At 50.4% G+C, this 23,000-nt stretch overlaps 1 protein-coding gene across 1 annotated transcript in view; it reads right to left on the bottom strand.

Annotated features, from left to right (window-relative positions):
- The window catches only part of rxfp2l (relaxin family peptide receptor 2, like), a 158,946-nt gene that overhangs the window by 55,065 nt on the left and 80,881 nt on the right, over nt 1–23,000 (bottom strand). The window contains exons 9-12 of the mRNA XM_072505814.1: nt 14,894–14,962; nt 13,643–13,714; nt 6,862–6,933; nt 3,232–3,303 (exon numbers count right to left, since the gene is read on the bottom strand). Of these exons, the coding sequence (XP_072361915.1) occupies nt 3,232–3,303; nt 6,862–6,933; nt 13,643–13,714; nt 14,894–14,962 (285 nt within the window). The remainder of the gene's footprint in view (nt 1–3,231; nt 3,304–6,861; nt 6,934–13,642; nt 13,715–14,893; nt 14,963–23,000) is intronic.

Below are 23,000 nucleotides of genomic sequence, written 5' to 3'. Positions count from 1 at the left end.
GAAGATTGTGTCCCGGGGGTGGTACATGAAAACCAGACAGGGTTTGTAAAGGGGAGACAACTAAATGTCAACATGCGACGGCTGTTGGGGGTGATAATGATGCCCCCAGTGGAGGGGGAGGCAGAGATAGTGGTAGCGATGGATGCAGAGAAGGGTAGAGTGGGAGTATTTATGGGAGGTGTCGAGGAGGTTTGGGTTCGGGGAGAGGTTTGTCAGTTGGGTCAAACTCATCTATGGGGCCCCAGTGGCAAGTGTAGTCACAAATCTACAGGGAATATCTTTAGATATATGCAAGTGAGGGCGTTTACGAGGCAACAGATGAGGGAATTTCCGCTGCTCCCGACACAGGGGATCCAGGATAGAGTGATTTTGGGGGTATGGGCAGCACGGTAGCCTTGTGGATAGCACAATTGCTTCACAGCTCCAGGGTCCCAGGTTCGATTCTGGCTTGGGTCACTGTCTGTGCGGAGTCTGCACATCCTCCCCGTGTGTGCGTGGGTTTCTTCCGGGTGCTCCGGTTTCCTCCCACAGTCCAAAGATGTGCAGGTTAGGTGGATTGGCCATGATAAATTGCCCTTAATGTCCAAAATTGCCCTTAGTGTTGGGTGGGGTTACTGGGTTATGGGGATAGGGTGGCGGTGTTGACCTTAGGTAGGGTGCTCTTTTCAAGAGCCGGTGCAGACTCGATGGGCTGAATGGCCTCCTTCTGCACTGTAAATTCTATGATAAATCGGCAGAGATCGGAGTATTTTCGGTTACATAGGGGAACAAGGCAGGGGTGCCCCCTGTCCCCACTACTGTTCGCGTTGTCAATTGAACCACTGGCCATAGCGTTGAGAGACTCCAGGAAATGGAGGGGGGTGGTTAGAGGGGGAGAGGAACACCGAGTGTCACTCTACGCAGATGACCTACTGTTGTATGTGGCCGATCCTGTGGAGGGGATGACAGAGGTTATGCAGATATTGAGGGAGTTTGGAGATTTTTCGGGATATAGGCTTAATATGGGGAAGAGTGAGCTTTTCGTAGTACACCCCGGGGATCAGGGAAGAGGGATAGATGCCCTGCCGTTAAGGAGAGTGGAAAGGAGCTTCCGATATTTGGGGATTCAGGTAGCCAAGAGCTGGGGAACTCTACACAAACTCAATCTGACGCGGCTGGTGGAGCAGATGGAGGAGGATTTCAAGAGGTGGGTTATGCTGCCGCTCTCACTGGCGGGCAGAGTGCAGGCGGTAAAGATGATGGTCCTCCCAAGGTTTCTTTTTGTGTTTCAATGTCTCCCCATTTTGATCACTAAGGCCTTTTTTAAGAAAATAGATAGGAGTGTTATGAGTTTCGTGTGGGCAGGGAAGACCGCGAGGGTAAGAAGGGGGTTCCTGCAGCCCAGCAGGGACAGAGGGGGACTGGCGCTGCCGAATCTGGACGTCTATTACTGGGCCGCCAATGTGGCGATGGTTTGCAAGTGGATGAGGGAGGGAGAGGGGCCGGCGTGGAAGAGGCTGGAGATGGCGTCCTGTAAAGGAACGAGCCTAAAGGCGCTGGTGACGGCGCCGCTACCGCTTTCCCTGAAAAGGTATACTACGAACCCAGTGGTGGTGGCAACCTTAAGGATCTGGGGGCAATGGAGGCGACATAGGGGTGTGACGGGTGCCTCGGTGTGGTCCCCGATTAGGAACAACCATAGGTTTGTCCCAGGAAGGATGGACGGAGGGTTCCAGAGCTGGCATCGGGCAGGAATTAGGAGATTGAGAGACTTGTTTATTGATGGGGAGTTTGCGAGCCTGGGAGCGCTGGAGGAAAAGTATGAATTGCCCCCGGGGAATATCTTTAGATATATGCAAGTGAGGGCGTTTACGAGGCAACAGGTGAGGGAATTTCCGCTGCTCCCGACACAGGGGATCCAGGATAGAGTGATTTTGGGGGTATGGGTCGGAGAGGGCAAAGTGTCCGAAATATATCAGGAGATGAGAGACGAAGGGGAAGCGCTGGTAGAGGAGCTGAAAGGAAAATGGGAAGAAGAGCTGGGGGAGGAGATAGAGGAGGGGCTGTGGGCTGATGCCCGAAGTAGGGTAAATTCCTCTTCCTCGTGTGCCAGGCTTAGCCTGATACAATTCAAGGTTCTGCACAGAGCACACATGACGGGAGCAAGACTGAGCAGGTTCTTCGGAGTGGAGGACAGGTGCGGGAGGTGCTTGGGAAGCCCGGCGAACCGCACACATATGTTCTGGTCGTGTTCGGCACTGGATGAGTACCGGAGGGGAGTGGCAAGAGTGATTTCAAAGGTGGTGAAGGTCCGGGTCAAGCCAGGCTGGGGGTTAGCTATATTTGGGGTAGCGGACGAGCCGGGAGTGCAGGAGGCGAAAGAGGCCGATATTCTGGCTTTTGCGTCCCTGGTAGCCCGGCGAAGGATCTTACTTATGTGGAAGGAAGCAAAACCCCCCGGCGTGGAGGCCTGGATAAACGGCATGGCAGGGTTCATAAAACTGGAACGGATGAAGTTTGCGTTGAGAGGATCGGTTCAGGTGTTCTCCAGGCGGTGGCAACCGTTCCTTGACTATCTCGCGGAACGTTAAGGGAAAATAGATCGTCAGCAGCCCAGAGGCCAGAGGGGGGGGGGGGGGGGGGAGAGCACTATTTCTTGTTAATTTGCGAGTTCACTATTTTATTTAAATAATGTTACTTATTAGTCATTGTGTTATCTCTTATATTGATTTGTAAAGTGGAAAAATTGTGTTTGAAAACTTTAATAAAATGGTTTTTTTTAAGTGAGTTGGGGCTTGGGGGGGGGCATTTGGGGGTTGTGTCGTGGGATCGAGAGATTGGGACACTATTTTAAAATGGCATCCCGATCTCTCACTGCACTGAGGAGGTCCGGCCAATGGTGCTCCTCAGTGCACAAAACAGGGCTAAGTGCGGCCTCATCGGGGAATTCCGACTGAGGCCCCTGATCTATCTGGATGGACATTGGATAGCGGGGCAGGTATCACTGTGAGCGCTGGGAAACACCCGGCTAATCCTGCGCACTACGGGACTCTGTCCCCATTCAGGTAGATCGCGGCCAGTGAGATAGATTATTTGAGAAAGTGAATGCTGCAGGACCTGTGAAAGAACAGGTTTGATGCGGCAAATGACCAATTCTTGGCCCATGTTTTCTCATCATCTTAATAATGGAGAAGACCAAAGTATGACTGAATATTAGGAAAAGAGTAAACATTGTGAAATGCAGTAACTTACAGCTGTTGGAGATGTTCAAAGTCTCTGAATATCGAGGGAGACAATTCCTGAATCTGATTCGAAGACAAGTCCCTTAGAAAGAAAAGCAGACAAAACCTTTGAATAAATTAGTGCAGCACAAAACACATTGGGCTGAAGTTCTGGGATCTTAGTTTGTACAAGTGTGGTGAAGCAAAATTCATATCCATCTTATCCCAAAGATGGAGACCCCATTCCCAATCACAGGGATGGTTTCATTTGTATGGCTAGGATGTGTTCATCGTGTTCACCAGGGTATTACAGTGATATTCCGAGCAACCAGCCAGGCAGGAGGTGTGGTACTGAAAATAAATTTTAAATGAGTCAGCCCAAACCAGTTACATCAGTTTGTTTGAGAGAAGCATTAGGAAGAGGATGTTGGGCATGCCAACTAGCTGCCAACTAATCTAGAGACTTTTAAACTATTAACAAAGTTGGTTGTTGAGTTACAATTCAACTAACCTCATATTAAAAAGGCTGCACAATGTAAAGTGATGGCAATGTTAAAAATAAAGAATGAAATAGACAGTGTGTGAAGAACATGTCAACGAAAGAACGAGGGAAAAGAACCCGGGACAATTATCCCCAGAAGAGTGAGATATATTGTGAAGGATTAAATGTTCATAAAGGCCACATTTTCAGGTATCGTGATGCCAATTACCAGATGGTGGATATTCTGAGGTCAATCAATAGTTATAGTCAGTGGAGTACCTAGCTGGTGCCATGAGTTTCAGGACAGCATGTAAGAAGTACTAATGATGATGTCTATACACAAAATAGCAACACATCAAAGTTTCACTCAACCTGAAACATTAAGTAATTCATGGTTTGAGAAGATACATTTTAATGTAAGAGTAGGAATGAAGGTTCATACCACTGTCTGGAATCTAGTGTCAGGAACCATAAAGAAGGAGGGTGCTAACGGGAGACCAAAGTATCAGAGAAATGAAGTGGTACAGCCAATAATCTAATAACCCAAAGCTAAGATCTACAATGCAGGAGACTATCAGGGTTGAAAAGTGGACAGAACATCAGATTACTACCTGGGGCAAAGCATTCCACATCTCAAAAACTCTTTGCAAGAAGGAAGTTTAATCTCCGCTGCTCTCATTTGTACTTAATGAGTAAGTTGAGATCATGGCCTTTTATCTTTAATTTACCAAGCAAACATGACCAATGATCTTTTTGTTCACTCTCTTCACAATTTTGAATGCCAATCAAAATGTCTCCAACTATCCCTTGCCTAACTGGAAGTAGTGAGGCAAAATTGTAGTAACTCTCCTATTGGGCTCGTGATAGACTCACACAGCATAGACCAGGGATTAAACCTGGGCCATTCCTAATCATCTAACCACACTCTTAACCTTGAAAGCTGAGCTACTGGTGGAACAACCAATGGGTCAGTATTAAATACTCAAGAGCTGTACACTCAGATTTTACATTTAAAAGTCAAATTGCAAAAATTACTTTTCCTCCCAATTTACAAATGAACCGTTTAACTGAATAATGTCATGGAGACTTCAAAGAAAATGGAGATTGTGGCTGTAGTGAAGTGAAGTGGGCTTTAATCCTTGAAATATTAGAAAGTGATCTTCCTCTGCTCGCAGTGTGCAAGCTCAACAAGTACAGAGCACAGCAGAAATAAACCCAGGGCTCATCTACCAAACCAGCTCTTGGGCCTAATTAAAATAACGGTAGCATCATAGGATCACATCTGGAGATTTACTATTGGCTGCAGCCATGGCAGAAGGAAACAAAGAACAAAGAAAAGTATAGCATAGGAGCATGCTCTTCGGTCCACCAAGCTGTGCCACTCATGATGCCTTAACTAAAAAAAACACCTTCTGCCCTTACTCGGTCCATATCCCTCTATTTCCTCCCTATTCATGTATCCATCCAGATGCCTCTTAAATGTTGCTAATGTGCCTGCTTCCACCACATCTTCTGGCTGCGCGTTCCAGGCACCCACCATTCTGCGTGAAAAACCTACCCCGCACATCGCCCTTAAACTTTCCCCCTCTCACCTTGAACCTGTGCCCCCTTGTAATTGACACTTCCACCCTTGGAAAAAAGCCTCTGACTATCCACCCTGTATATGCCTCTCATAATAATAATCGTAATAATAACCTCTATTATTGTCACAAGTAGGCTTACATTAACACTGCAATGAAGTTACTGTGAAAATCCCCTAGTCACCACATTCCGGTGCCTGTTCGGGTACACAGAATTCAGAATGTTCAATTCACCGAACAAGCACACTTGTGTAGACCTCTATCATGTCTCCCCTCAGCCTCCGTCTTTCCAGTGAAAACAGTCCTAGTTTATTCAACCTCATAGCCAACACCCTCGAGACCAGGCAACATCCTGGTGAACCTTCTTTGCACTCTCTCCAAAGCATCCACATCCTTCTGATAATGTGGTGACCGGAACTGCACGCAATTGTCCAAATGCGGCCTAACCAAGGTTTTATATAGCTGCAACATGATTTCCCAACTCTTGTACTCAATGCCCTGGCTGATGAATGCAAGCATGCCATATGTCTTCTTAATCACCTTGGCGACCTGTGACTTTTAGGGAACTGTGGACCTGCATGCCCAGATCCCTCTGTATGTTAATGATCCAAAGGGTTATGCCATTTACAGTATAATTCATAACTAGATTTGATGCTCCAAAATTCATCACCTCACATTTGTCCGGATTAAACTCCATCTGCCATTTCTGTGCCAAAATCTCCAATCTATCTATATCCTGTTGTACCCTCTGACAAACCTGGATGCTTCTGAAGGTACCAGCACCACTGAAGGGCTGCTGCAACTAAATCCCAGTGAAGACCAGAAGGATTTATGTTAATGGAGCAAGATTATTATCTGGATAGTTTCCGAGTAAGAATGCTGAGCTTTAAGATTAACATTTGAGTGTCAGGAGTTGTGAATTGCATATCTGGTCCTGCTATTTTTTTCAAAATTTCTGAATGTGTTTGTGAAAGCCATCTCACAGCATAGCTGCAATGGGGGCATATTTTGTGGAGTCTTTGGGAGGAGTGGGGCCTAATCACACTGGCAAGTACGGCTTTACAGACATCGGACCTCCCCCCCCACATTGATGGCATGTTTCCCCCCGCCCTCCAACGGAACATTGATCACCGGCCTGATCCCCCCTCCCCTGCACCACAAACATTAATTGCTGGCATTGGAGCCCTTCCAGTGCCAGGGCACTGCCCTGACAGGTCCCTGACCATTCGGAAGCTACAATGACCTCCGAGCCCCCCGACATGGTCATCACATCTGGTCTCCGTTAGTGGAGGCCAGCAATGATTCCTGTGTCATGCCGAAAGGTGGGAACAAAGCACTTTCCCGGAAGATTCGGCATCAAGGTGACTGCACATTCAAATCTATTTAAATGCATTTAGGTTCATGCCTTCATTGGGCGTAGCATAGCCGGAACATCACCCCCTCAATGTCTATTTTTTTTATTGCATCCATTTTTAGGCACTATTTGGGAGTAGGTTAGAGGAAAGTCTCCCTTTATAATTTTAATTGAGTACATGTGGATTATTAAAGTGAAAAATGTTGAGGAATTATAGTCAAAAGATTTAGCCAAAGAAATACTTACAGTTCTACCATGAGTGGCATTGTTGAGAATGCATCTTCCTTAATATATCTGATTTTATTGTTGCGGAGAACCCTATAAGAAAGAAAATACTCTGATTAGAATGAAAAATTACTAATTCAAGATGTAAGTTTAAATAAAAAAGCATCTTTGAAAAATATTGGTGTATAGTCTCAAGCAAAATGTCTGATTCTCATTTTCATTAACTTCAATGGCAAGAAAATCAACAGAAGTAAAATTTGAGTTGTGTGTGAAACAGGCCCAGTTTACATGATCATAGAAAGCCAATCATTTTATCGAAATTGCACAAACACAGGCAACTAATTCAGGACTGGATTTCCCCTGTGGGCTTCTGAATCCCACTCTCAGCTTAAATGGGGTCATAAACCCGCACTGTCGGGGAAACCGTCACTGCATTCCCCTGGAGCCGCTAATTAACGGCCAGAGGATAGGCTTACTGTCCAATTAATGTGGGGGGGGGGGGGGGTATCAATGGCCTTTCATGGCAAAAAGAAGTGGCAAGGTTCCTTGAAAGGTGGGAGAGGCAGAAGACACTTCAAAATGGAAATGCCCTCTTTCCAACTTTTAAAAATTTAAACTGAAAAATAGCTTAATTTTGCAGCTAGGCAACCACTGCAGGGATGGGCGAGCACCTCCACAGGGCAGCCTGTGGCTATTGTTGCACCTAGGCAGGTAGGGATGGTCTTCAGACCTGGCTGGAGAATTGATCCCCTGAATTCCCACCGGGTGCTAGGCTACTTCCAAGCAGCTAACCTGGGCCCCATCACTGACACAGACCTTGAGATCAAATGGGACATTCCAGGCAGCCTTGTTAATTTGGCCAGAAGTGGTTCTTAATAAACTGGATCGGCTACCAGTTTGTGTGTGGCAAGTGGCTTTGTCACATCACCCCCGCTCTCACATCCTGTCCTTGGCAAAATGGCTCAAGGGTGGGATGGAGTCCACGAGGCCAGCATCACTATTTTTAGTTCCTCCAGCTTCTGATCCTGGTCCTGTCAGGGGCTTAAAATCACGTTCATTTGTATACTTCAGTTGACGTGTTTGAATAACATTTCCTTCACTGCACACAGATCACAGCCCTTTCACGTTTCCTAATGTAACAATATTATGGAACGTAAAAGTATATCTCAGTTAAATGAGTTGAGAGGGATTTGTGGACTTCCAGACTTGACCTCACTGAGCAGCCAGGAAAGAGCTGAGTAGGAGGATTTCAACTTTTCTAATGGTTGTGCTGTAGGCAGGAAGGATAAATTGGACTTGGAATGGGTGCAGTGTAGATTTACCAGTACAATACCAAGTTTAAAGTGATTAAATTATGGGGACACGTTTCCCTTGAGTATAGCAGATTTAGGGGTGATCTAATTGAAGTAATCAATAAGATTAAAGGAGGGATAGGACAGGTAGAGATAAGCTGTTTGCTTGGCCATTTAATGGTAATGTCAGAAAACCCTTCTTCACATACAGAGTACTCGAAATCTGAAACTCGCTCCCCTAAAATGTTGAGATTGCGGTCAATTGAAAATTTCAAAACTGAGTTTTCTTTTCTTGGGCAACTATTAAGGATTTGGAACCAAGGTGGTTTGATTGAGATATAGATTAACCATGATCTAAGTGAATGACAGAACAGACTCGAGGCTGAATGGCCTACACCTGTTACTAAGCAAACAAAGGGTAGTCATGAATAGGTCTTTCACTGGTTGGGTTGGTGGTATCCAACGAGTGGTGTGCCACAGGGATTCATGCTGGGGCCTCAAACTTTTACAATCGTGTTTTCGGGATCCTTAAGGGGGAGGGGGAGCAGCTCCAACGACATAGGTAGGAAAAGGGATAGGGATGTAAGGCAATAATTCAGGGAGTTAGGGTGGAAACTTAGATCTAGGACAAACAGAGTTATTATCTCTGGGTTGTTACCCATGCTTCGTGATAGCTGGACGAGGAATAGGGAAAGAGGAGTTGAACGCGTGGCTACAGGGATGGTGCAGGAGGGAGGGTTTCAGATTTCTGGATAATTGGGGCTCAGTCTGGGGTCGGTGGGACCTCTACAAACGGGATGGTCTACACCTGAACCAGAGGGGTACCAATATCCTGGGGGGAAAATTTGCTAATGCTCTTCGGGAGGGTTTAAACTAGTTCAGCAGGGGCTTGGGAACCTGAATTGTAGCTCCAGTATACAGGAGGTTGAGAGTAATGAGGTCATGAGTAAGGTTTCAAAGTTGCAGGAGTGTACCGGCAGGCAGGAAGGTGGTTTAAAGTGTGTCTTCTTCAATGCCAGGAGCATCCGGAATAAGGTGGGAGAACTTGCGGCATGGGTTGGTACCTGGGACTTCAATGTTATGGCCATTTCGGAGACATGGATAGAGCAGGGACAGGAATGGTTGTTGCAGGTGCCGGGGTTTAGATATTTCAGTAAGCTCAGGGAAGGTGGTAAAAGAGGGGGAGGGGTGGCATTGTTAGTCAAGGACAGTATTACGATGGCAGAAAGGACGTTTGATGAGGACTCGTCGATTGAGGTAGTATGGGCTGAGGTTAGAAACAGGAAAGGAGAGGTCACCCTGTTAGGGGTTTTCTATAGGCCTCCGAAAAGTTCCAGAGATGTAGAGGAAAGGATTGCAAAGATGATTCTGGATAGGAGCGAAAGCAACAGGGTAGTTGTTATGGGGGGCTTTAACATTCCAAATATTGACTGGAAACGCTATAGTTCGAGTACTTTAGATGGGTCCGTTTTTGTCCAATGTGTGCAGGAGGGTTTCCTGACACAGTATTTAGATAGGCCAACGAGATGCGAGGCCATATTGGATTTGGTACTGGGTAATGAACCAGGACAGGTGTTAGATTTGGAGATAGGTGAGCACTTTGGTGATAGTGACCACAATTCGATTATGTTTACTTTAGTGATGGAAAGGGATAGGTATATACCGCAGGGCAAGAGTTATGTCTGGGGGAAAGGCAATTATGATGCAATGAGGCAAGACTTAGGATGCATCAGATGGAGAGGAAAACTGCAGTGGATGGGCACAATGGAAATGTGGAGCTTGTTCAAGGAACAGCTACTGCGTGTCCTTGATAAGTATGTACCTGTCAGGCAGGGAGGAAGTGGTCGAGCAATGGAACCGTGGTTTACTAAGGCAGTCAAAACACTTGTCAAGAGGAAGAAGGAGACTTATGTAAAGATGAGACATGAAGGTTCAGTAAGGGCGCTCGAGAGTTACAAGTTAGCTAGGAAGGACCTAAAGAGAGCTAAGAAGAGCCAGGAGGGGACATGAGAAGTCTTTGGCAGGTAGGATCAAGGATAACCCTAAAGCTTTCTATAGATATGTCAGGAATAAAATAATGACTAGGGTAAGAGTAGGGCAAGTCAAGGACAGTAGTGGGAAGTTGTGCTTGGAGTCCGAGGAGATAGGAGAGGTGCTAAATGAATATTTTTCGTCAGTATTCACACAGGAAAATGACTTGTTGAGGAGAACACTGAGATTCAGGCTACTAGACTAGAAAGGCTTGAGGTTCATAAGGAGGAGGTGTTAACAATTCTGGAAAGGGTGAAAATAGGTAAGTCCCCTGGGCCGGATGGGATTTATCCTAGGATTCTCTGGGAAGCTAGGAGATTGCTGAGCCTTTGGCTTTGATCTTTAAGTCATCTTTGTCAACAGGAATAGTGCCAGAAGACTGGAGGATAGCAAATGTTGTCCCCTTGTTCAAGAAGGGGAGTAGAGACAACCCCGGTAACTATAGACCAGTGAGCCTTACTTCTGTTGTGGGCAAAATCTTGGAAAGGTTTATAAGAGGTAGGGTGTATAATCATCTGGAAAGGAATAATTTGATTAGACATAGTCAACACGGTTTTGTGAAGGGTAGGTCGTGCCTCACAAACCTTATTGAGTTCTTTGAGAAGGTGACCAAACAGGTGGATGAGGGTAAAGCAGTTGATGTGGTGTATATGGATTTCAGTAAAGCGTTTGATAAGGTTCCCCACGGTAGGCTACTGCAGAAAATACGGAAGCATGGGATTCAGGGAGATTTAGCAGTTTGGATCAGAAATTGGCTAGCTGGAAGAAGACAAAGGGTGGCGGTTGATGGGAAGTGTTCAGACTGGAGTCCAGTTACTAGTGGTGTACCACAAGGATCTGTTTTGGGGCCACTGCTGTTTGTCATTTTTATAAATGACCTGGAGGAGGGTGTAGAAGGATGGGTGAGTAAATTTGCAGATGACACTAAAGTCGGTGGAGTTGTGGACAGTGCGGAAGGATGTTACAAGTTACAGAGGGACATAGATAAGCTGCAGTGCTGGGCTGAGAGGTGGCAAATGGAGTTTAATGCAGAAAAGTGTGAGGTGATTCATTTTGGAAGAAATAACAGGAAGACAGAGTACTGGGCTAATGGTAAGATTCTTGGCAGTGTGGATGAGCAGAGATCTCGGTGTCCATGTACATAGATCCCTGAAAGTTGCCACTCAGGTTGAGAGGGTTGTTAAGAAGGCGTACGGTGTGTTAACTTTTATTGGTAGAGGGATTGAGTTTTGGAGCCATGAGGTCATGTTGCAGCTGTACAAAACTCTGGTGCGGCCGCATTTGGAGTATTGCGTGCAATTCTGGTCGCCGCATTATAGGAAGGATGTGGAAGCATTGGAAAGGGTGCAGAGGAGATTTACCAGAATGTTGCCTGGTATGGAGGGAAGATCTTATGAGGAAAGGCTGAGGGACTTGAGGCTGTTTTCGTTAGAGAGTAGAAGGTTAAGAGGTGACTTAATTGAGGCATACAAGATGATCAGAGGATTGGATAGGGTGGACAGTGAGAGCCTTTTTCCTCGGATGGTGATGTCTAGCACGAGGGGACATAGCTTTAAATTGAGGGGTGATAGATATAAGACAGATGTCAGAGGTAGTTTCTTTACTCAGAGAGTAGTAAGGGTGTGGAATGCCCTGCCTGCAACAGTAGTGGACTCGCCAACACTAAGGGTATTCAAATGGTTATTGGATAGACATATGGACGATAAGGGAATAGTGTAGATGGACTTTAGAGTGGTTTCACAGGTCGGCGCAACATCGAGGGCCGAAGGGCTTGTACTGCGCTGGAATGTTCTATGTTCTATGTTCTAATTCATACAAATGACTAGGACGAAGGGATCGAAAGTATGGTTGCTAAGTGTGCTGATGGTACAAAATAGGTAGAAAGTAAGTTGTGAAGAGGACATGAGGCTACAAGGGAACACAGGTAGGTTAAGTGATTGGGCAAATATCTGGCAAATGGAGTATAATATGGCAAATATTAAGTTGTCCAGGAAGAATAAAAGATAAACATATTATTTACATGGCAAACAATTGCAGAGCTCTGAGATTCAGAGGGATCTGGGTGTCCTGGTGCATAAATCACAAAAGACTAATACAGGTACAGCAAATAATTTGGAAATCCAATATAAAGGTATTGTTTATTGCGAGGATGAATTGAATATAAAAGTAGTGAGGTTATGCTTTAGTTTTACAGGACACTGATGGGACCACATCTGAGTATTGTGTACAGTATTGATTACCTTATTTAAGGATAGATATAAATGCATTGGAAGCAGTTCAGAGTAGGTGCACCAAACCAATGTCAGGAATGGGTGGGTTGTCTTATTGGAAAATATTTGATAGGCTTGGCTTGTACCTGCTGGGGTTTGGAAGAATAAGAGGCTATTTGACTGAAACATATAAGATACTGAGGGATATTGCCAGGATAGATGTGGAGAGGATGTTTTTCTTGTGGGAGAATCTAGAATTGGGCTCACTGTTTAAAAATAAGGGGTCACCCATTTAAGACAGAAATTAGAAGGGTTTTTTTCTCTTAAGGGGTAGTGAGACTTTGGAACTCCTTCCTCAAAAAGCAGTGGAAGCAGAATCTTTGAATGTATTCAAGGTAGAGGTAGATAGATTCTTGATAAACAAGGAGGTGAAAGGTTAGCGGGGGTACACTGGAGGTTACAATCAGATCAGACATGATCTTAATGAATGGCGGAGCAGGCTCGAAGGGCCAAATGGTCTACTCTTGCTCCTAACTCACATGTTTGTGTGTATTTAAGGCAACCAGGTAGTAAAGAAATAGTCCTGAAGTATTGCAGTTTTAAGATATTGGATATATCAACATGCATGTATAAATGATAGGATTAGGGAAAATATCTTCAAGGGTGACCTACACATGATGAATAAGAAGACGTTTTGTGCACATGAATGTGGGAATAGAAGCTCTTTGAAGAAGTACGGTGACTATGTTGAAACAGGTAAGACCACAAAGAAGCAATGCCACAGGGGTGGACCACAGAGAAGAATAAAATGACCAAAAATGTTGACGGTTCTGGCGGATTTGAAGAACCGCAGGTTATGGCTGTATTCACACACATGATACCATTGCTGACTTTTGCCAGGACAGCATCCTGATTTGGAAAAGGCATATACTTGTGGGGAAACAAAACTTCAACCTTTGATGAGTGACCAACCGAGGAGGTTGAATAGAGGTGAGCCAGTTCACCCCTTCCCACCCAGTCGCAACAAATTGCTTCAGATTCCTTCATACAACATTGATTTGTAAATTTAATTAGACTTCCTATTTCTTTTGTGTACAGCTCACCTGTCTCCTGGCCTACTCTGAAATTGCAGTGAATTGTTTATCAGCAGGAATGTGGTGGCTATTTGTCACGCTTTTTATGATTGTCACCCCATTCCTGCCTGAGAACAGGACGAAGATCGTACCTAATGAGTCTACTGCAGAGGTTTTGCTCCATGGACATACTCACAGGACAGTAATCTTGCTGCATGTCTGAAAAGATTTTTTATCAATGGACACAAGATGATTCCCTTCCATATCCCTGTTTCAATTGAAACAAAGTGTGAAGGTTAGCAGGTGTACAGTGCAAGGTAATTCATGTTTAAAAAAAATCAGTTCCACCCCATCACCTGCTTCTTTTCTACATCACATTAAACTTTTCATTTGATTTGCTCTCCATTAAATTATGTTTAGGTTGAAGGTCTATAAGCACTAGAAACCCTCTAATGCTTTGTCCATATAACCTTTTTTTCATATGTGATCCTAAAGTATGCATGTCAGACAGCTATACAACTATGTGGTGCACCTGCGCTTTCCATTAGGGATCAAAGCATAGAAAACTCAGCTAAGACGAGTGAATGAGAACTTGAGGTTTTACACAGGGTTCCTGCAGCCGGTGTAAAAGTCGGGAGGTGAGCCCACCTGTGTTTGACTGGATCACCCTCAGCTGCTTAATTTGCATTGGGCCTTTAACTGGCCTTTAACTCATTCTGAGAGTAGGTCTCGTCTTGGAGAGCTGCAGGCTAATGAGAAAGCTGGCAGCCCTCTTGTCCAGACAGTGCCTCTGAGACTGGTGTCCACTGTTAGGAACTCAGTTAGTCACCTGATGAAGAGGAACCAGGAGCCTGGAACAGGGCCCCGGCGAGACATTGGGGAGTGGAAGTGGACAGGACAGGGGGGTGAAGAAAAACCAAGGGGGGTGGTGGGAAGCTTTAGGAGAGGCCATGGATGGGTGTGGGAAACCTTAGGGGTGGCACAGTGGTTAGCACTGCTGTCTCATAACGCCAGGCACTCGGGCTCGATTCCGACTTTGGGTGTCTGTGTGGAGTTTGCACATTCCCCCAGTGTCTGCTTGGGTTTCCTCCGGGTGCTCCGGTTTCCTTCCACAGCCCAAAGATGTGTAGTTTAGGTGGATTGGTCATGATAAATTGCCGCTATGTGTCCAAAGGTTAGTTCGGATTGCGGGCGATTAGGCATACATAGGGTGCTCTTTCGAAGGGTTGGTACAGACTCGATGGGCCAACTAGCCTTCGGCATTGTAGGGATTCTATGAAAGAGATTCTATGAAGGGTGGTTATTAAACACTTATGGGTCTCAACTGGCCACAGGTAAATGTGGGGTTGGACGGGGACAGGTAGGCAACAGGCATGCAGCACTGTCATGTCGTTCTCAAACAGTATTTAACATTATATAAGGTGCTTCTATGTATTCTCATACTTACAGCCAATTCAGTTCTGGCAGTACTGTACAGATGCTCGGAATGTGTTCCAATGAATTGTTCATCATATATCTAAAGAAAGAAAAGGGACAACCTTTTCTTTAAGGTGTTTTGCAATTAAATTGTAAACTATGCTGAAACATTAGGTCAGATCATACTGGAGAAGGGCAACTTGCAGCATGTGCCATGTGTTAGACTTTCTCCTGCACTCTTCAACTCAGAAATGGTTTTCCTGAGTTGTTGAAAGTGTGAGTTAATAACAGTACAACAGACTTCAGGCAGCAGCGCGTTGGAGGGCTCCCGTTCGGGAAAGGCATTGTCGGGGGTTAACGCCCGGTCCTAGGGCCAGCGAAGGCAGTAAAAGTCGGGAGACATCACAGAGGAGAAGAATGTCGAAGACCAGCAAAGAAACGGCCGTGAAAAAAGCGTCTGAAAGTCCGTTGGGGAGTGGAAAGGTCACCGCGGGGTCAGTAAAGAAAATGGAGGCTGGAGCACCAGGGGAGGCCGCAGTGCTTACGGCTGAAGAAATAACTAAGGCGATGGCTGCGGAATTCCAAAAGCAGTTGGCGCAGATTGAAAAATGCATGGAGACGGTGAGGAAGGAGATGAGGGAGGTTTTGAGTGCGCTGGTGGAGGAGGCGATTTCCCCGGTGATGACGGCGGTGGCGAGCGCAGTGGCGGAGGTGCGAGAGCAAGGGGAGGCGCTGAAGGAAGTGGAGGAGACGTTATTGCAGCACGGTGATCAACTTGCCTCGATGGGGAAGGAGATGCGGAAGGTGATGGACATTAACAAGGATCTGCGAGGAAAAATGGAAGACCTGGAAAACAGATCCAGGCGACAGAATTTGAGGATTGTGGGGCTGCCCGAAGGAGTTGAAGGGCTGAAGCCGACTGAGTATTTTGCCGCGATGCTGGCGAAACTATTGGGGGAGGGGGAGGATCCCTCCCGAAATGAACTGGATCGGGCTCATCGGTCGTGGAGGCCTGTACCAAAGGTGAGTGAGCCGCCAAGGGCAGTGACTCTGTGCTTCCGTAGGTACAGTGTGAAGGAGAAGGTCCTGAGCTGGGCCAAGCAGAAGCGGGTGGAGCAGTGGGCTGGAGCTGGTATACGTGTATACCAGGACTTTACAGTGGAGCTGGCGAGGAGGCGGGCTACCTTCAACCGGGTGAAGAGGGCACTGTACATTAGCAAGGTGCAGTGCGGCATTGTATATCCAGCGAAGCTGAGGGTGACTTATAAGCTCAGGGACTTTTATTTTGGAACGGCGGAAGCAGCGGAGGAGTTTGCGAAGGCAGAAGGACTGTGGCAGAACTGAGAAATTGAGAAATGGCCATGTGCCGATGTAACCTCATGATTGTATTTTCTTCTTTTTTGTATCACTGCGCGCGGGTGTAGAGACTAAAGGAGCCAATGTGGTATATATTTGGACAAGGGAAGGGACGGGACTTGCACTCGAAATGAGGGTTCTTTGGGGTGTAGGTGGATAGGCGGGGTTTGTGTGCTAAAAGGGGATCTTTGGGCTTTCCGAGGGCCGGGCAAGTGGGAAAGGGACCCGGGCGGGGGCCTCCACGCTGGCCGGTTTAAGCCAGCCAGTGAACGGGAGTGAGGTGGGGGGAGGGGCTGTGGCCATCGGAGCCTGGCAGAACAAGGTCCGAGTGGTCTAGCCGGGGTGGAAAGTTGGGGGGAAGGAACCGAGGTTGGGAGGAGGAGTTTTACAAGAGGCAGTGGACGGGAGGAGCTGGAGACTTGGCGGGGGGTGGGGGTGGGGGGGGGGGGGTGTACAACTCTTGGGTATCATGTACGGTACTCTTTCAGAGGCTGGATGGCGTTGAGTGTAGGGGGGGGGGGGGGGGGGGGGGAGTGGTCTCTAGGTCAATGGTGACCATGGGCGGTCCCGGACTCCTTTTTCTTTTTCTCCTTTGTTTTCTGTTTCCACCGTGGGAGGGTTTGTTTTATTGGATGCATATATTGACAGGTGGGCCGTTGTTTGGGGTGGTGGGAGGATGGGATCATTGGTATTGATTTTGTATTTGTTACCGTTTACTGTCTGTGGGTGGGGTGTAAATTTTTGAAGGAAATGTGAAAATGTAGAATAAAAAAAATAATAAAATAAAATAACAGTACAACACGAGCAACAGTGAATGAAAGCAAATTACTGTGGATGTAGGAATCTGAAACCAAAAGGGAAAATGCTGGAAAATCTCAGCAGGTCTGGCAGCATCTGTAGGGAGAGAAAAGAGCGAACGGTTCAAGTTCAGATGACCCTTTGTCAATAGCAACAGTGCATCTGGGACTCACAGCAAATCTTCTTAACGAATAAGGGGCCGGATTCTCCGACCAACGGCGGGTCGGAGAATCGCCGGGGGGGGGGCATAAACCCCGTCCGGCCACTCCAAGATATTCTCCGGCCCCCCAAAATCCCGTTGTCGTGAATCGCGCCGTGCGCCTCGGAGAATGTCGAGGACTGGCAACGGGCCCCGGGACCTCCCCAATTCTCCAGGCCGGATGGGCCGAAGTCCCGCCGACGTGACCATGGGTCACACTGGCATAAATCAAACCACCTATTTAACGGCGGAAGTGGGGGTCGGTGTGGGGCGGCCACCGGAGAAGTGACGGCACACCCGCAGGTGGTTGGGGGGGTCGCAGGAGCCGTTGGAGTGTGCGTGCCGTGGGGGGGGGGGGGGGGGGGGGCTGGGGAGGAGGGAGGAGTTGGTGGGGGAGGGTGGGGCTGGGGGGAGGGAGGTGGAGAGGCTGAGGGGGGAGGAGGGAGGGAGGGACTGGGGGGAGGGATGGCCTGGGGGAGAGAAGGGCTGGAGGAGGGGAGGGGCTGGGAAGGGGAGGGGGGGTTGGAGAGGGTGCGTGATGGACAGGCTGCGTGATAGAGAGGGTGCATGCCGGGGAGGAGGGGGGTGTTTGGGGAGGGCGTGTGCCGGGGAGGAGGGGGGTTGGGGACGGTGTGTGCCGGGAAGGAGAGGGAGGGGGGTTTGGGGAGTGTGCGTGCCGGGGAGAAGAGGGGGGAGAGGTTGGGGAGGCTGCGTGCCGGGGAGGAGGGGGGGCGGGTTGGGGAGGATGCGTGCCGGGGAGGAGAGGGAGGGGGGTTTGGGGCGGGTGCGTGCTGGGGAGGAGAGGAGGGAGGGGTTGGGGAGGCTGCGTGCCGGGGAGGAGGGTGCGTGCCGGGGAGGAGAGGGGGGAGAGGTTGGGGAGGCTGCGTGCCGGGGAGGAGGGAGGGCGGGGTTGGGGAGGATGCGTGCCGTGGAGGAGAGGGGTGAGGGGTTTGGGGGTGCTGCATGGCCCGGGGGGGGGGGGGGGTGGTCCACCTGGCCATGTGCCAGCTGGCAACAGTCACGACCATGCAGACCATGGCACCTGGCTGCAGGAGGGGGGGGGGGTAGTATGGGCAATGGTGACATGTCGTCTATCACCCCCCCCCACCCCCTACCCCCTGCAGGCCGGTTATGTTTGGTCATCACCCAGCGATGTTGGCCGCCGTGGCAGGAGCCGCACTTCTACCTGTTGCCCTGGGGGAGCTGGAGCAGGAGCGTGCCAGGGAGGCGGCGGAGGCTGCCGCAGAGGAGCGTGCCGCAGGGAGGCAGCTGGCAGTCGCCCAGGCTGGAGGGGCGCCCGCACGACAGGACGACAAAGTGGAGGCGATGGTGGTGGTGGTCCCAGGGCGACCAAGGTGCCCGATGAGGCCCTGTGTGTACCGCCCAGGTCGTACCAGGACCTCACAGACCAGGCATGCAGGAGTAGACTCCGGGAAACCGTGGCACACATCTTCCACATGATGGCAAATCTGGTACCGCGTGGCACTGGGGGAGGACACCCTCTCCCCGTGGCTGTCAAGCTTACAGTGGCCCTGAACATCTATGCTACGGGGTCATTCCAGGCGCCGAGTGGGGACCTGTCTGGCATCTCACAGGCATCAGTGTACCGGTGCATCCGTGCAGTGACAGATGCCCTATATGTCATTGTGGTCGGGATGCCCATGGTCCAGTGGGCGATCGATGTGATGCACGTCGCTGTGAGGGCACCTGCGGATAACAGGGCTGTGTTCACGAATAGGAAGGGGACCTATTCCATGAACATTCAGATGGTCTGCGAACACCGCATGATGTTCCTGCACTTCTGCGCCCGGTACCCGGGCAGTGTACATGACTCATTCGTATTGGCGAAATCTTTCATCCCCACCATGTTAGAGGGAAGCCCCCCCCGCCCCCGGCTGAGGGGCTGGTTGCTGGGTGACAGGGGTTACTCGTCGCGGTTATGGCTGATGACGCCTGTACGGAGGCCACAGACTGATGCGGAGAACCGCTACAACGATGCCCATGCACCGTCCAGGGGTGCGATAGAGTGGTGCTCTGGGCTGCTAAAGATGCGCTTCAGGTGCCTGGACCTCTCTGGAGGGGCCCTCCAGTACCCGTCAGATAGGATCGGCCACATCGTTGTGGTCTGCTGTGTCATGCGCAACATAGCCCAGCAGAGGAGGGGGAAGGGGAGGAGCAGTAAGACGAGGCGCAGACCTCCCCAGATGAGGAGGATGGGGGCAATGGTCAGGAGAGACGGGCTGGACATGGACGGGAGGCTGCCCACCGTTACCGGCTGGACCAGCGGGCACGGGACAGGCTGATAGCCGCCCGATTCACGGACTAGGGGGGCGTGTGAATCGTCGAATATGGGCTCAGACTGCATACTACGGCACCAGTCTACCACCCTCACACCCCACCCACCCAACACTAACCACTCTCACCCCCGCCCACCCAACACCAACCACCCGCATGTACACCACCCCTCCATTGCACATCCACCTGCGGCACAACGGGCCGGGCTCACACGGTCGCCGGTGGAAGCGTGTCTATTGCAGGCCATGGAGGATGATGACAACTCGCCCTGCATGAGCTCTGGGCTCTACATCGTTGGACAATGTCTGACTCATGGCCACAGTCCCACCCTCCACCCGGACCATCTCTGCATGCGGCCTTGACACTGCAGCGCACGGTCCCGTCGTCTGCCCGGGGGGATGGTGAGGGCGACTCGGGGGGGAGGGGGGGCACACTCACCTGAGGCCCCTCACACACCCACTGGCGCTCACCTCACACCACCCACCCCCGCACGCATCGGACAGAGCACAAAGGCAGCTTCTGTAGGTGTGAAAGTGATTTTAATAACAAACAGTTCATACATGTGCTCTCGCCCCAGAACTAATCTATGCCCTGCACCCATACCAACTTACTCATTGTCTAATGTTTTGGCCTTACGGACACTACGACTACGTCTATGTGGTTCCCCAGATGGTACAGCGGAACTGGAGGTGGATGCCTGTGATTTCTGCCCTGTGACTAGGGACCCTTTTGGCGGCCGTTTCCTGGGGCGGCCAGGCCTAGATGGGCCAGGCTGCGGCTCGGGTGACTGGGATGGTGAGCTGCCAGCCTGTCCTGCCCGTTGCCCACCAGTTGCACCTGGGAAGGAAGGGGGGGAGTCCGAGGTGTCACGGTGTTCCGGGACCTCCCCTACAGGGGGACCCGGAACCGGCCCCAGCATCTCTTCCTCCCTCGGGGTGTCCGATGGCCCCCGGGCCTCTACATGGGTCAGGATGCCAACGGACCGAGCACCCGACGTGGCCCCCAACACCTGACGCTGCCAGTCCTGGAGGCCCGCCCTGGCATCAACAAGGGTCTGCAAGTTTGCAGCCATGGAGCTCAGGGAGTTGGTCATCCCTGTCTGTGTCTGGCCGACGCCGGCGAGCACCTGGGCAATGGCGCCGATGCCCTCAGCCATGGCCTGCAGAGACTGGGCCATTGCCTGCAGAGACTGGGCCACGGCGTTGAGTGCCTCTGCGATCTGCTGCTGGCTCTGGCTCATGGCTGCCTGTGAGAGGGCAGCCATGTCCTGGGCCATGAAATCCCCACACCTTACATACTGCGACCCATGTCTGACACCATCGTACCCATTGCCTCCACCGCGGACGCCATCCGTGCGGTGTCAGCCTGGGTGGCACGCATGACCGGCACCACTACCTGCTCCTGCACGCGGGTGGACTCCTCCATCTTCGTCTGCAGCTGCCGCAAGCTGGCCGTCACCCCCTTCGGTCGTCCCTTGGTCCGTGTCTGCATCGGTCTATGGGTGGGTGTGGTAACTCCAGGAACCCGGGACCCGTCTGGGCGGCAGATGGTTGCCTGCGCCGGGCTGCCGTCCGACCGCCCGGCCCCTCGGCTGCTGCTGCCTCCACCTGCTGTTCCGGGATGGCTGTGTTGTGCACACCAGTTAGTGTCCCAGATGCCTCATCGCTAAAGTGCCCGACCGAGGCGAGTGTCTCTGCGATGGTGGAGGGTGTAGGAGATAGCAGTGGCGTAATGGCGTGTTCCTCATCCGACCCGAAGTCCGGGGTCCCCAGGAGTGGTGATTCCTATCCATCCGTCCCCTGTGTGTGGGTGTCGTGTGCGTCAGTGTCCTGGGCGTCGGTGTCCTGTGTGTTAGGGTCCTGTATGTCGGTGTCCTGTGCGTCAGTGTCCTGGGTTGGCTGCGACAGGGGCCTGTTGCTGTGGCTGCCCTCTTCGTTGCTGGGTGTGGCCCGCCCGTGTCACCGCACTCGCACTAGATGTGGGCGGCTTCCGCCTGATGGGCCGGTCTGCACCCCCCTTCCCCCACATCCCCCCTCCCCATATCCCCCCTTCCCCCATATACTCCTTCCTCTATCCCCCTTCCCCCATATCCCCCTTCCCCCATATCCCCCTTCCCCATATCCCCCCTTTCCCCATATCCCCACATATTCCCCTTCCCCAATATACCCCTTCCCCCATATCCCCCCATGTCCCCCACATCCCCCCTTCCCCATATCCCCCTTCCCCATATCCCCCATATCCCCCCTTCCCCCATATCCCCCCTTCCCCCCTACCCCCATAACCCCCATCCTCCAGATCCACCCTTCGCCCAGATCCCCCCTTTCCCCATATCCCCACATATCATCCCTTCCCCCATATACCCCCTTCCCCCATATCCCCCTTCCGCAATATCCCCCCACATCCTCTCTTCTCCATATCCTTCTCCCATGTCTCCCCTTCCCCCATATCCCCCCTTCCCCCATATCCCCCTTCCCCATATCCCCCTTGGGATATGGGAAAGGGGATATGAGGGATATGGGGGAAGGGGGATATGGGGGAAGGGGGGATTTGGGGGAAGGGGAGATATGGGGGAAGGGGGATATGGGGGAAGGGGGATATGGGGGAAGGGGGATATGGGGAAGGGGATATGGGGAAGGGGGGCTATGGGGGAAGGGGGATTTGGGGGAAGGGGTGATATGGGGGAAGGGGATATGGGGAAGGGGGATATGGGGAAGGGGTATATGGGGGAAGGGGGATATGGGGAAGGGGTATATGGGGGAAGGGGGATATGGGGAAGGGGCATATGGGGGGTTCCATAGTGTATAGCATTATTTCTTACTTTCAATTCATCGTATATATCATTGGACGGGATTTATGTGTTTTTCGGCAGGCGAGGCGGTGGCGCGAACAGCCAGTAAATCCCGCTCTTTATCACTCCTTATCTGTTCATAATGTGCAAAACTATCACACCCTTTCCTCTACAGGCTACAGAATGAGACTCCCAAGTTACATTTTATTTAACTTTGTAACACTTTTAATTTTCAATTGAAAGGGTGTGGGATTCAAGCTCCTCTTCAGATTCAGACCCTGTGCGATTTTCCAGAATGTTTCTAAGTGTTGCAGCGAACGGGACTTGCCACGAGCTTCCTGGTGCTCGACCCAGCAAGGCCGGCAACGCTGTTCAACGTTAATTGGTCCACTTATCGAGGGCTCACGGGCTTCTCGCCGTAAATGAAGGCTGGCTAGCTGATTCACCGGGACCACGCTCGCCAGCCCACTGCTAAAAAGGTCAAGCAGTATCTAAGCTTCACTTGCTCAGCCAACCCCAGCCAGCTCGCAACAATGGCGCCCAGGAGACCAGCCCCAAGATTCAGAGATGCTGACCTGGGAGGCAACTCGACACAGCGGAGTCCAGGAGGGATGTCCCCCCCGAAGGCCCCAGAGGATGAGCCATAGGATAGCCAGTGCTGCCTGCGACAAGGTGGCTGTGAGCTCGGGGAGTGTGACCTGG

This window comes from Scyliorhinus torazame, chromosome 5 (assembly GCF_047496885.1).
Source record: "Scyliorhinus torazame isolate Kashiwa2021f chromosome 5, sScyTor2.1, whole genome shotgun sequence".
Classification (NCBI taxonomy): Eukaryota; Metazoa; Chordata; class Chondrichthyes; order Carcharhiniformes; family Scyliorhinidae; genus Scyliorhinus; species Scyliorhinus torazame.
Note: the sequence above shows the minus strand (reverse complement) of the source record. Positions and strands in the feature narration are given on the sequence as shown.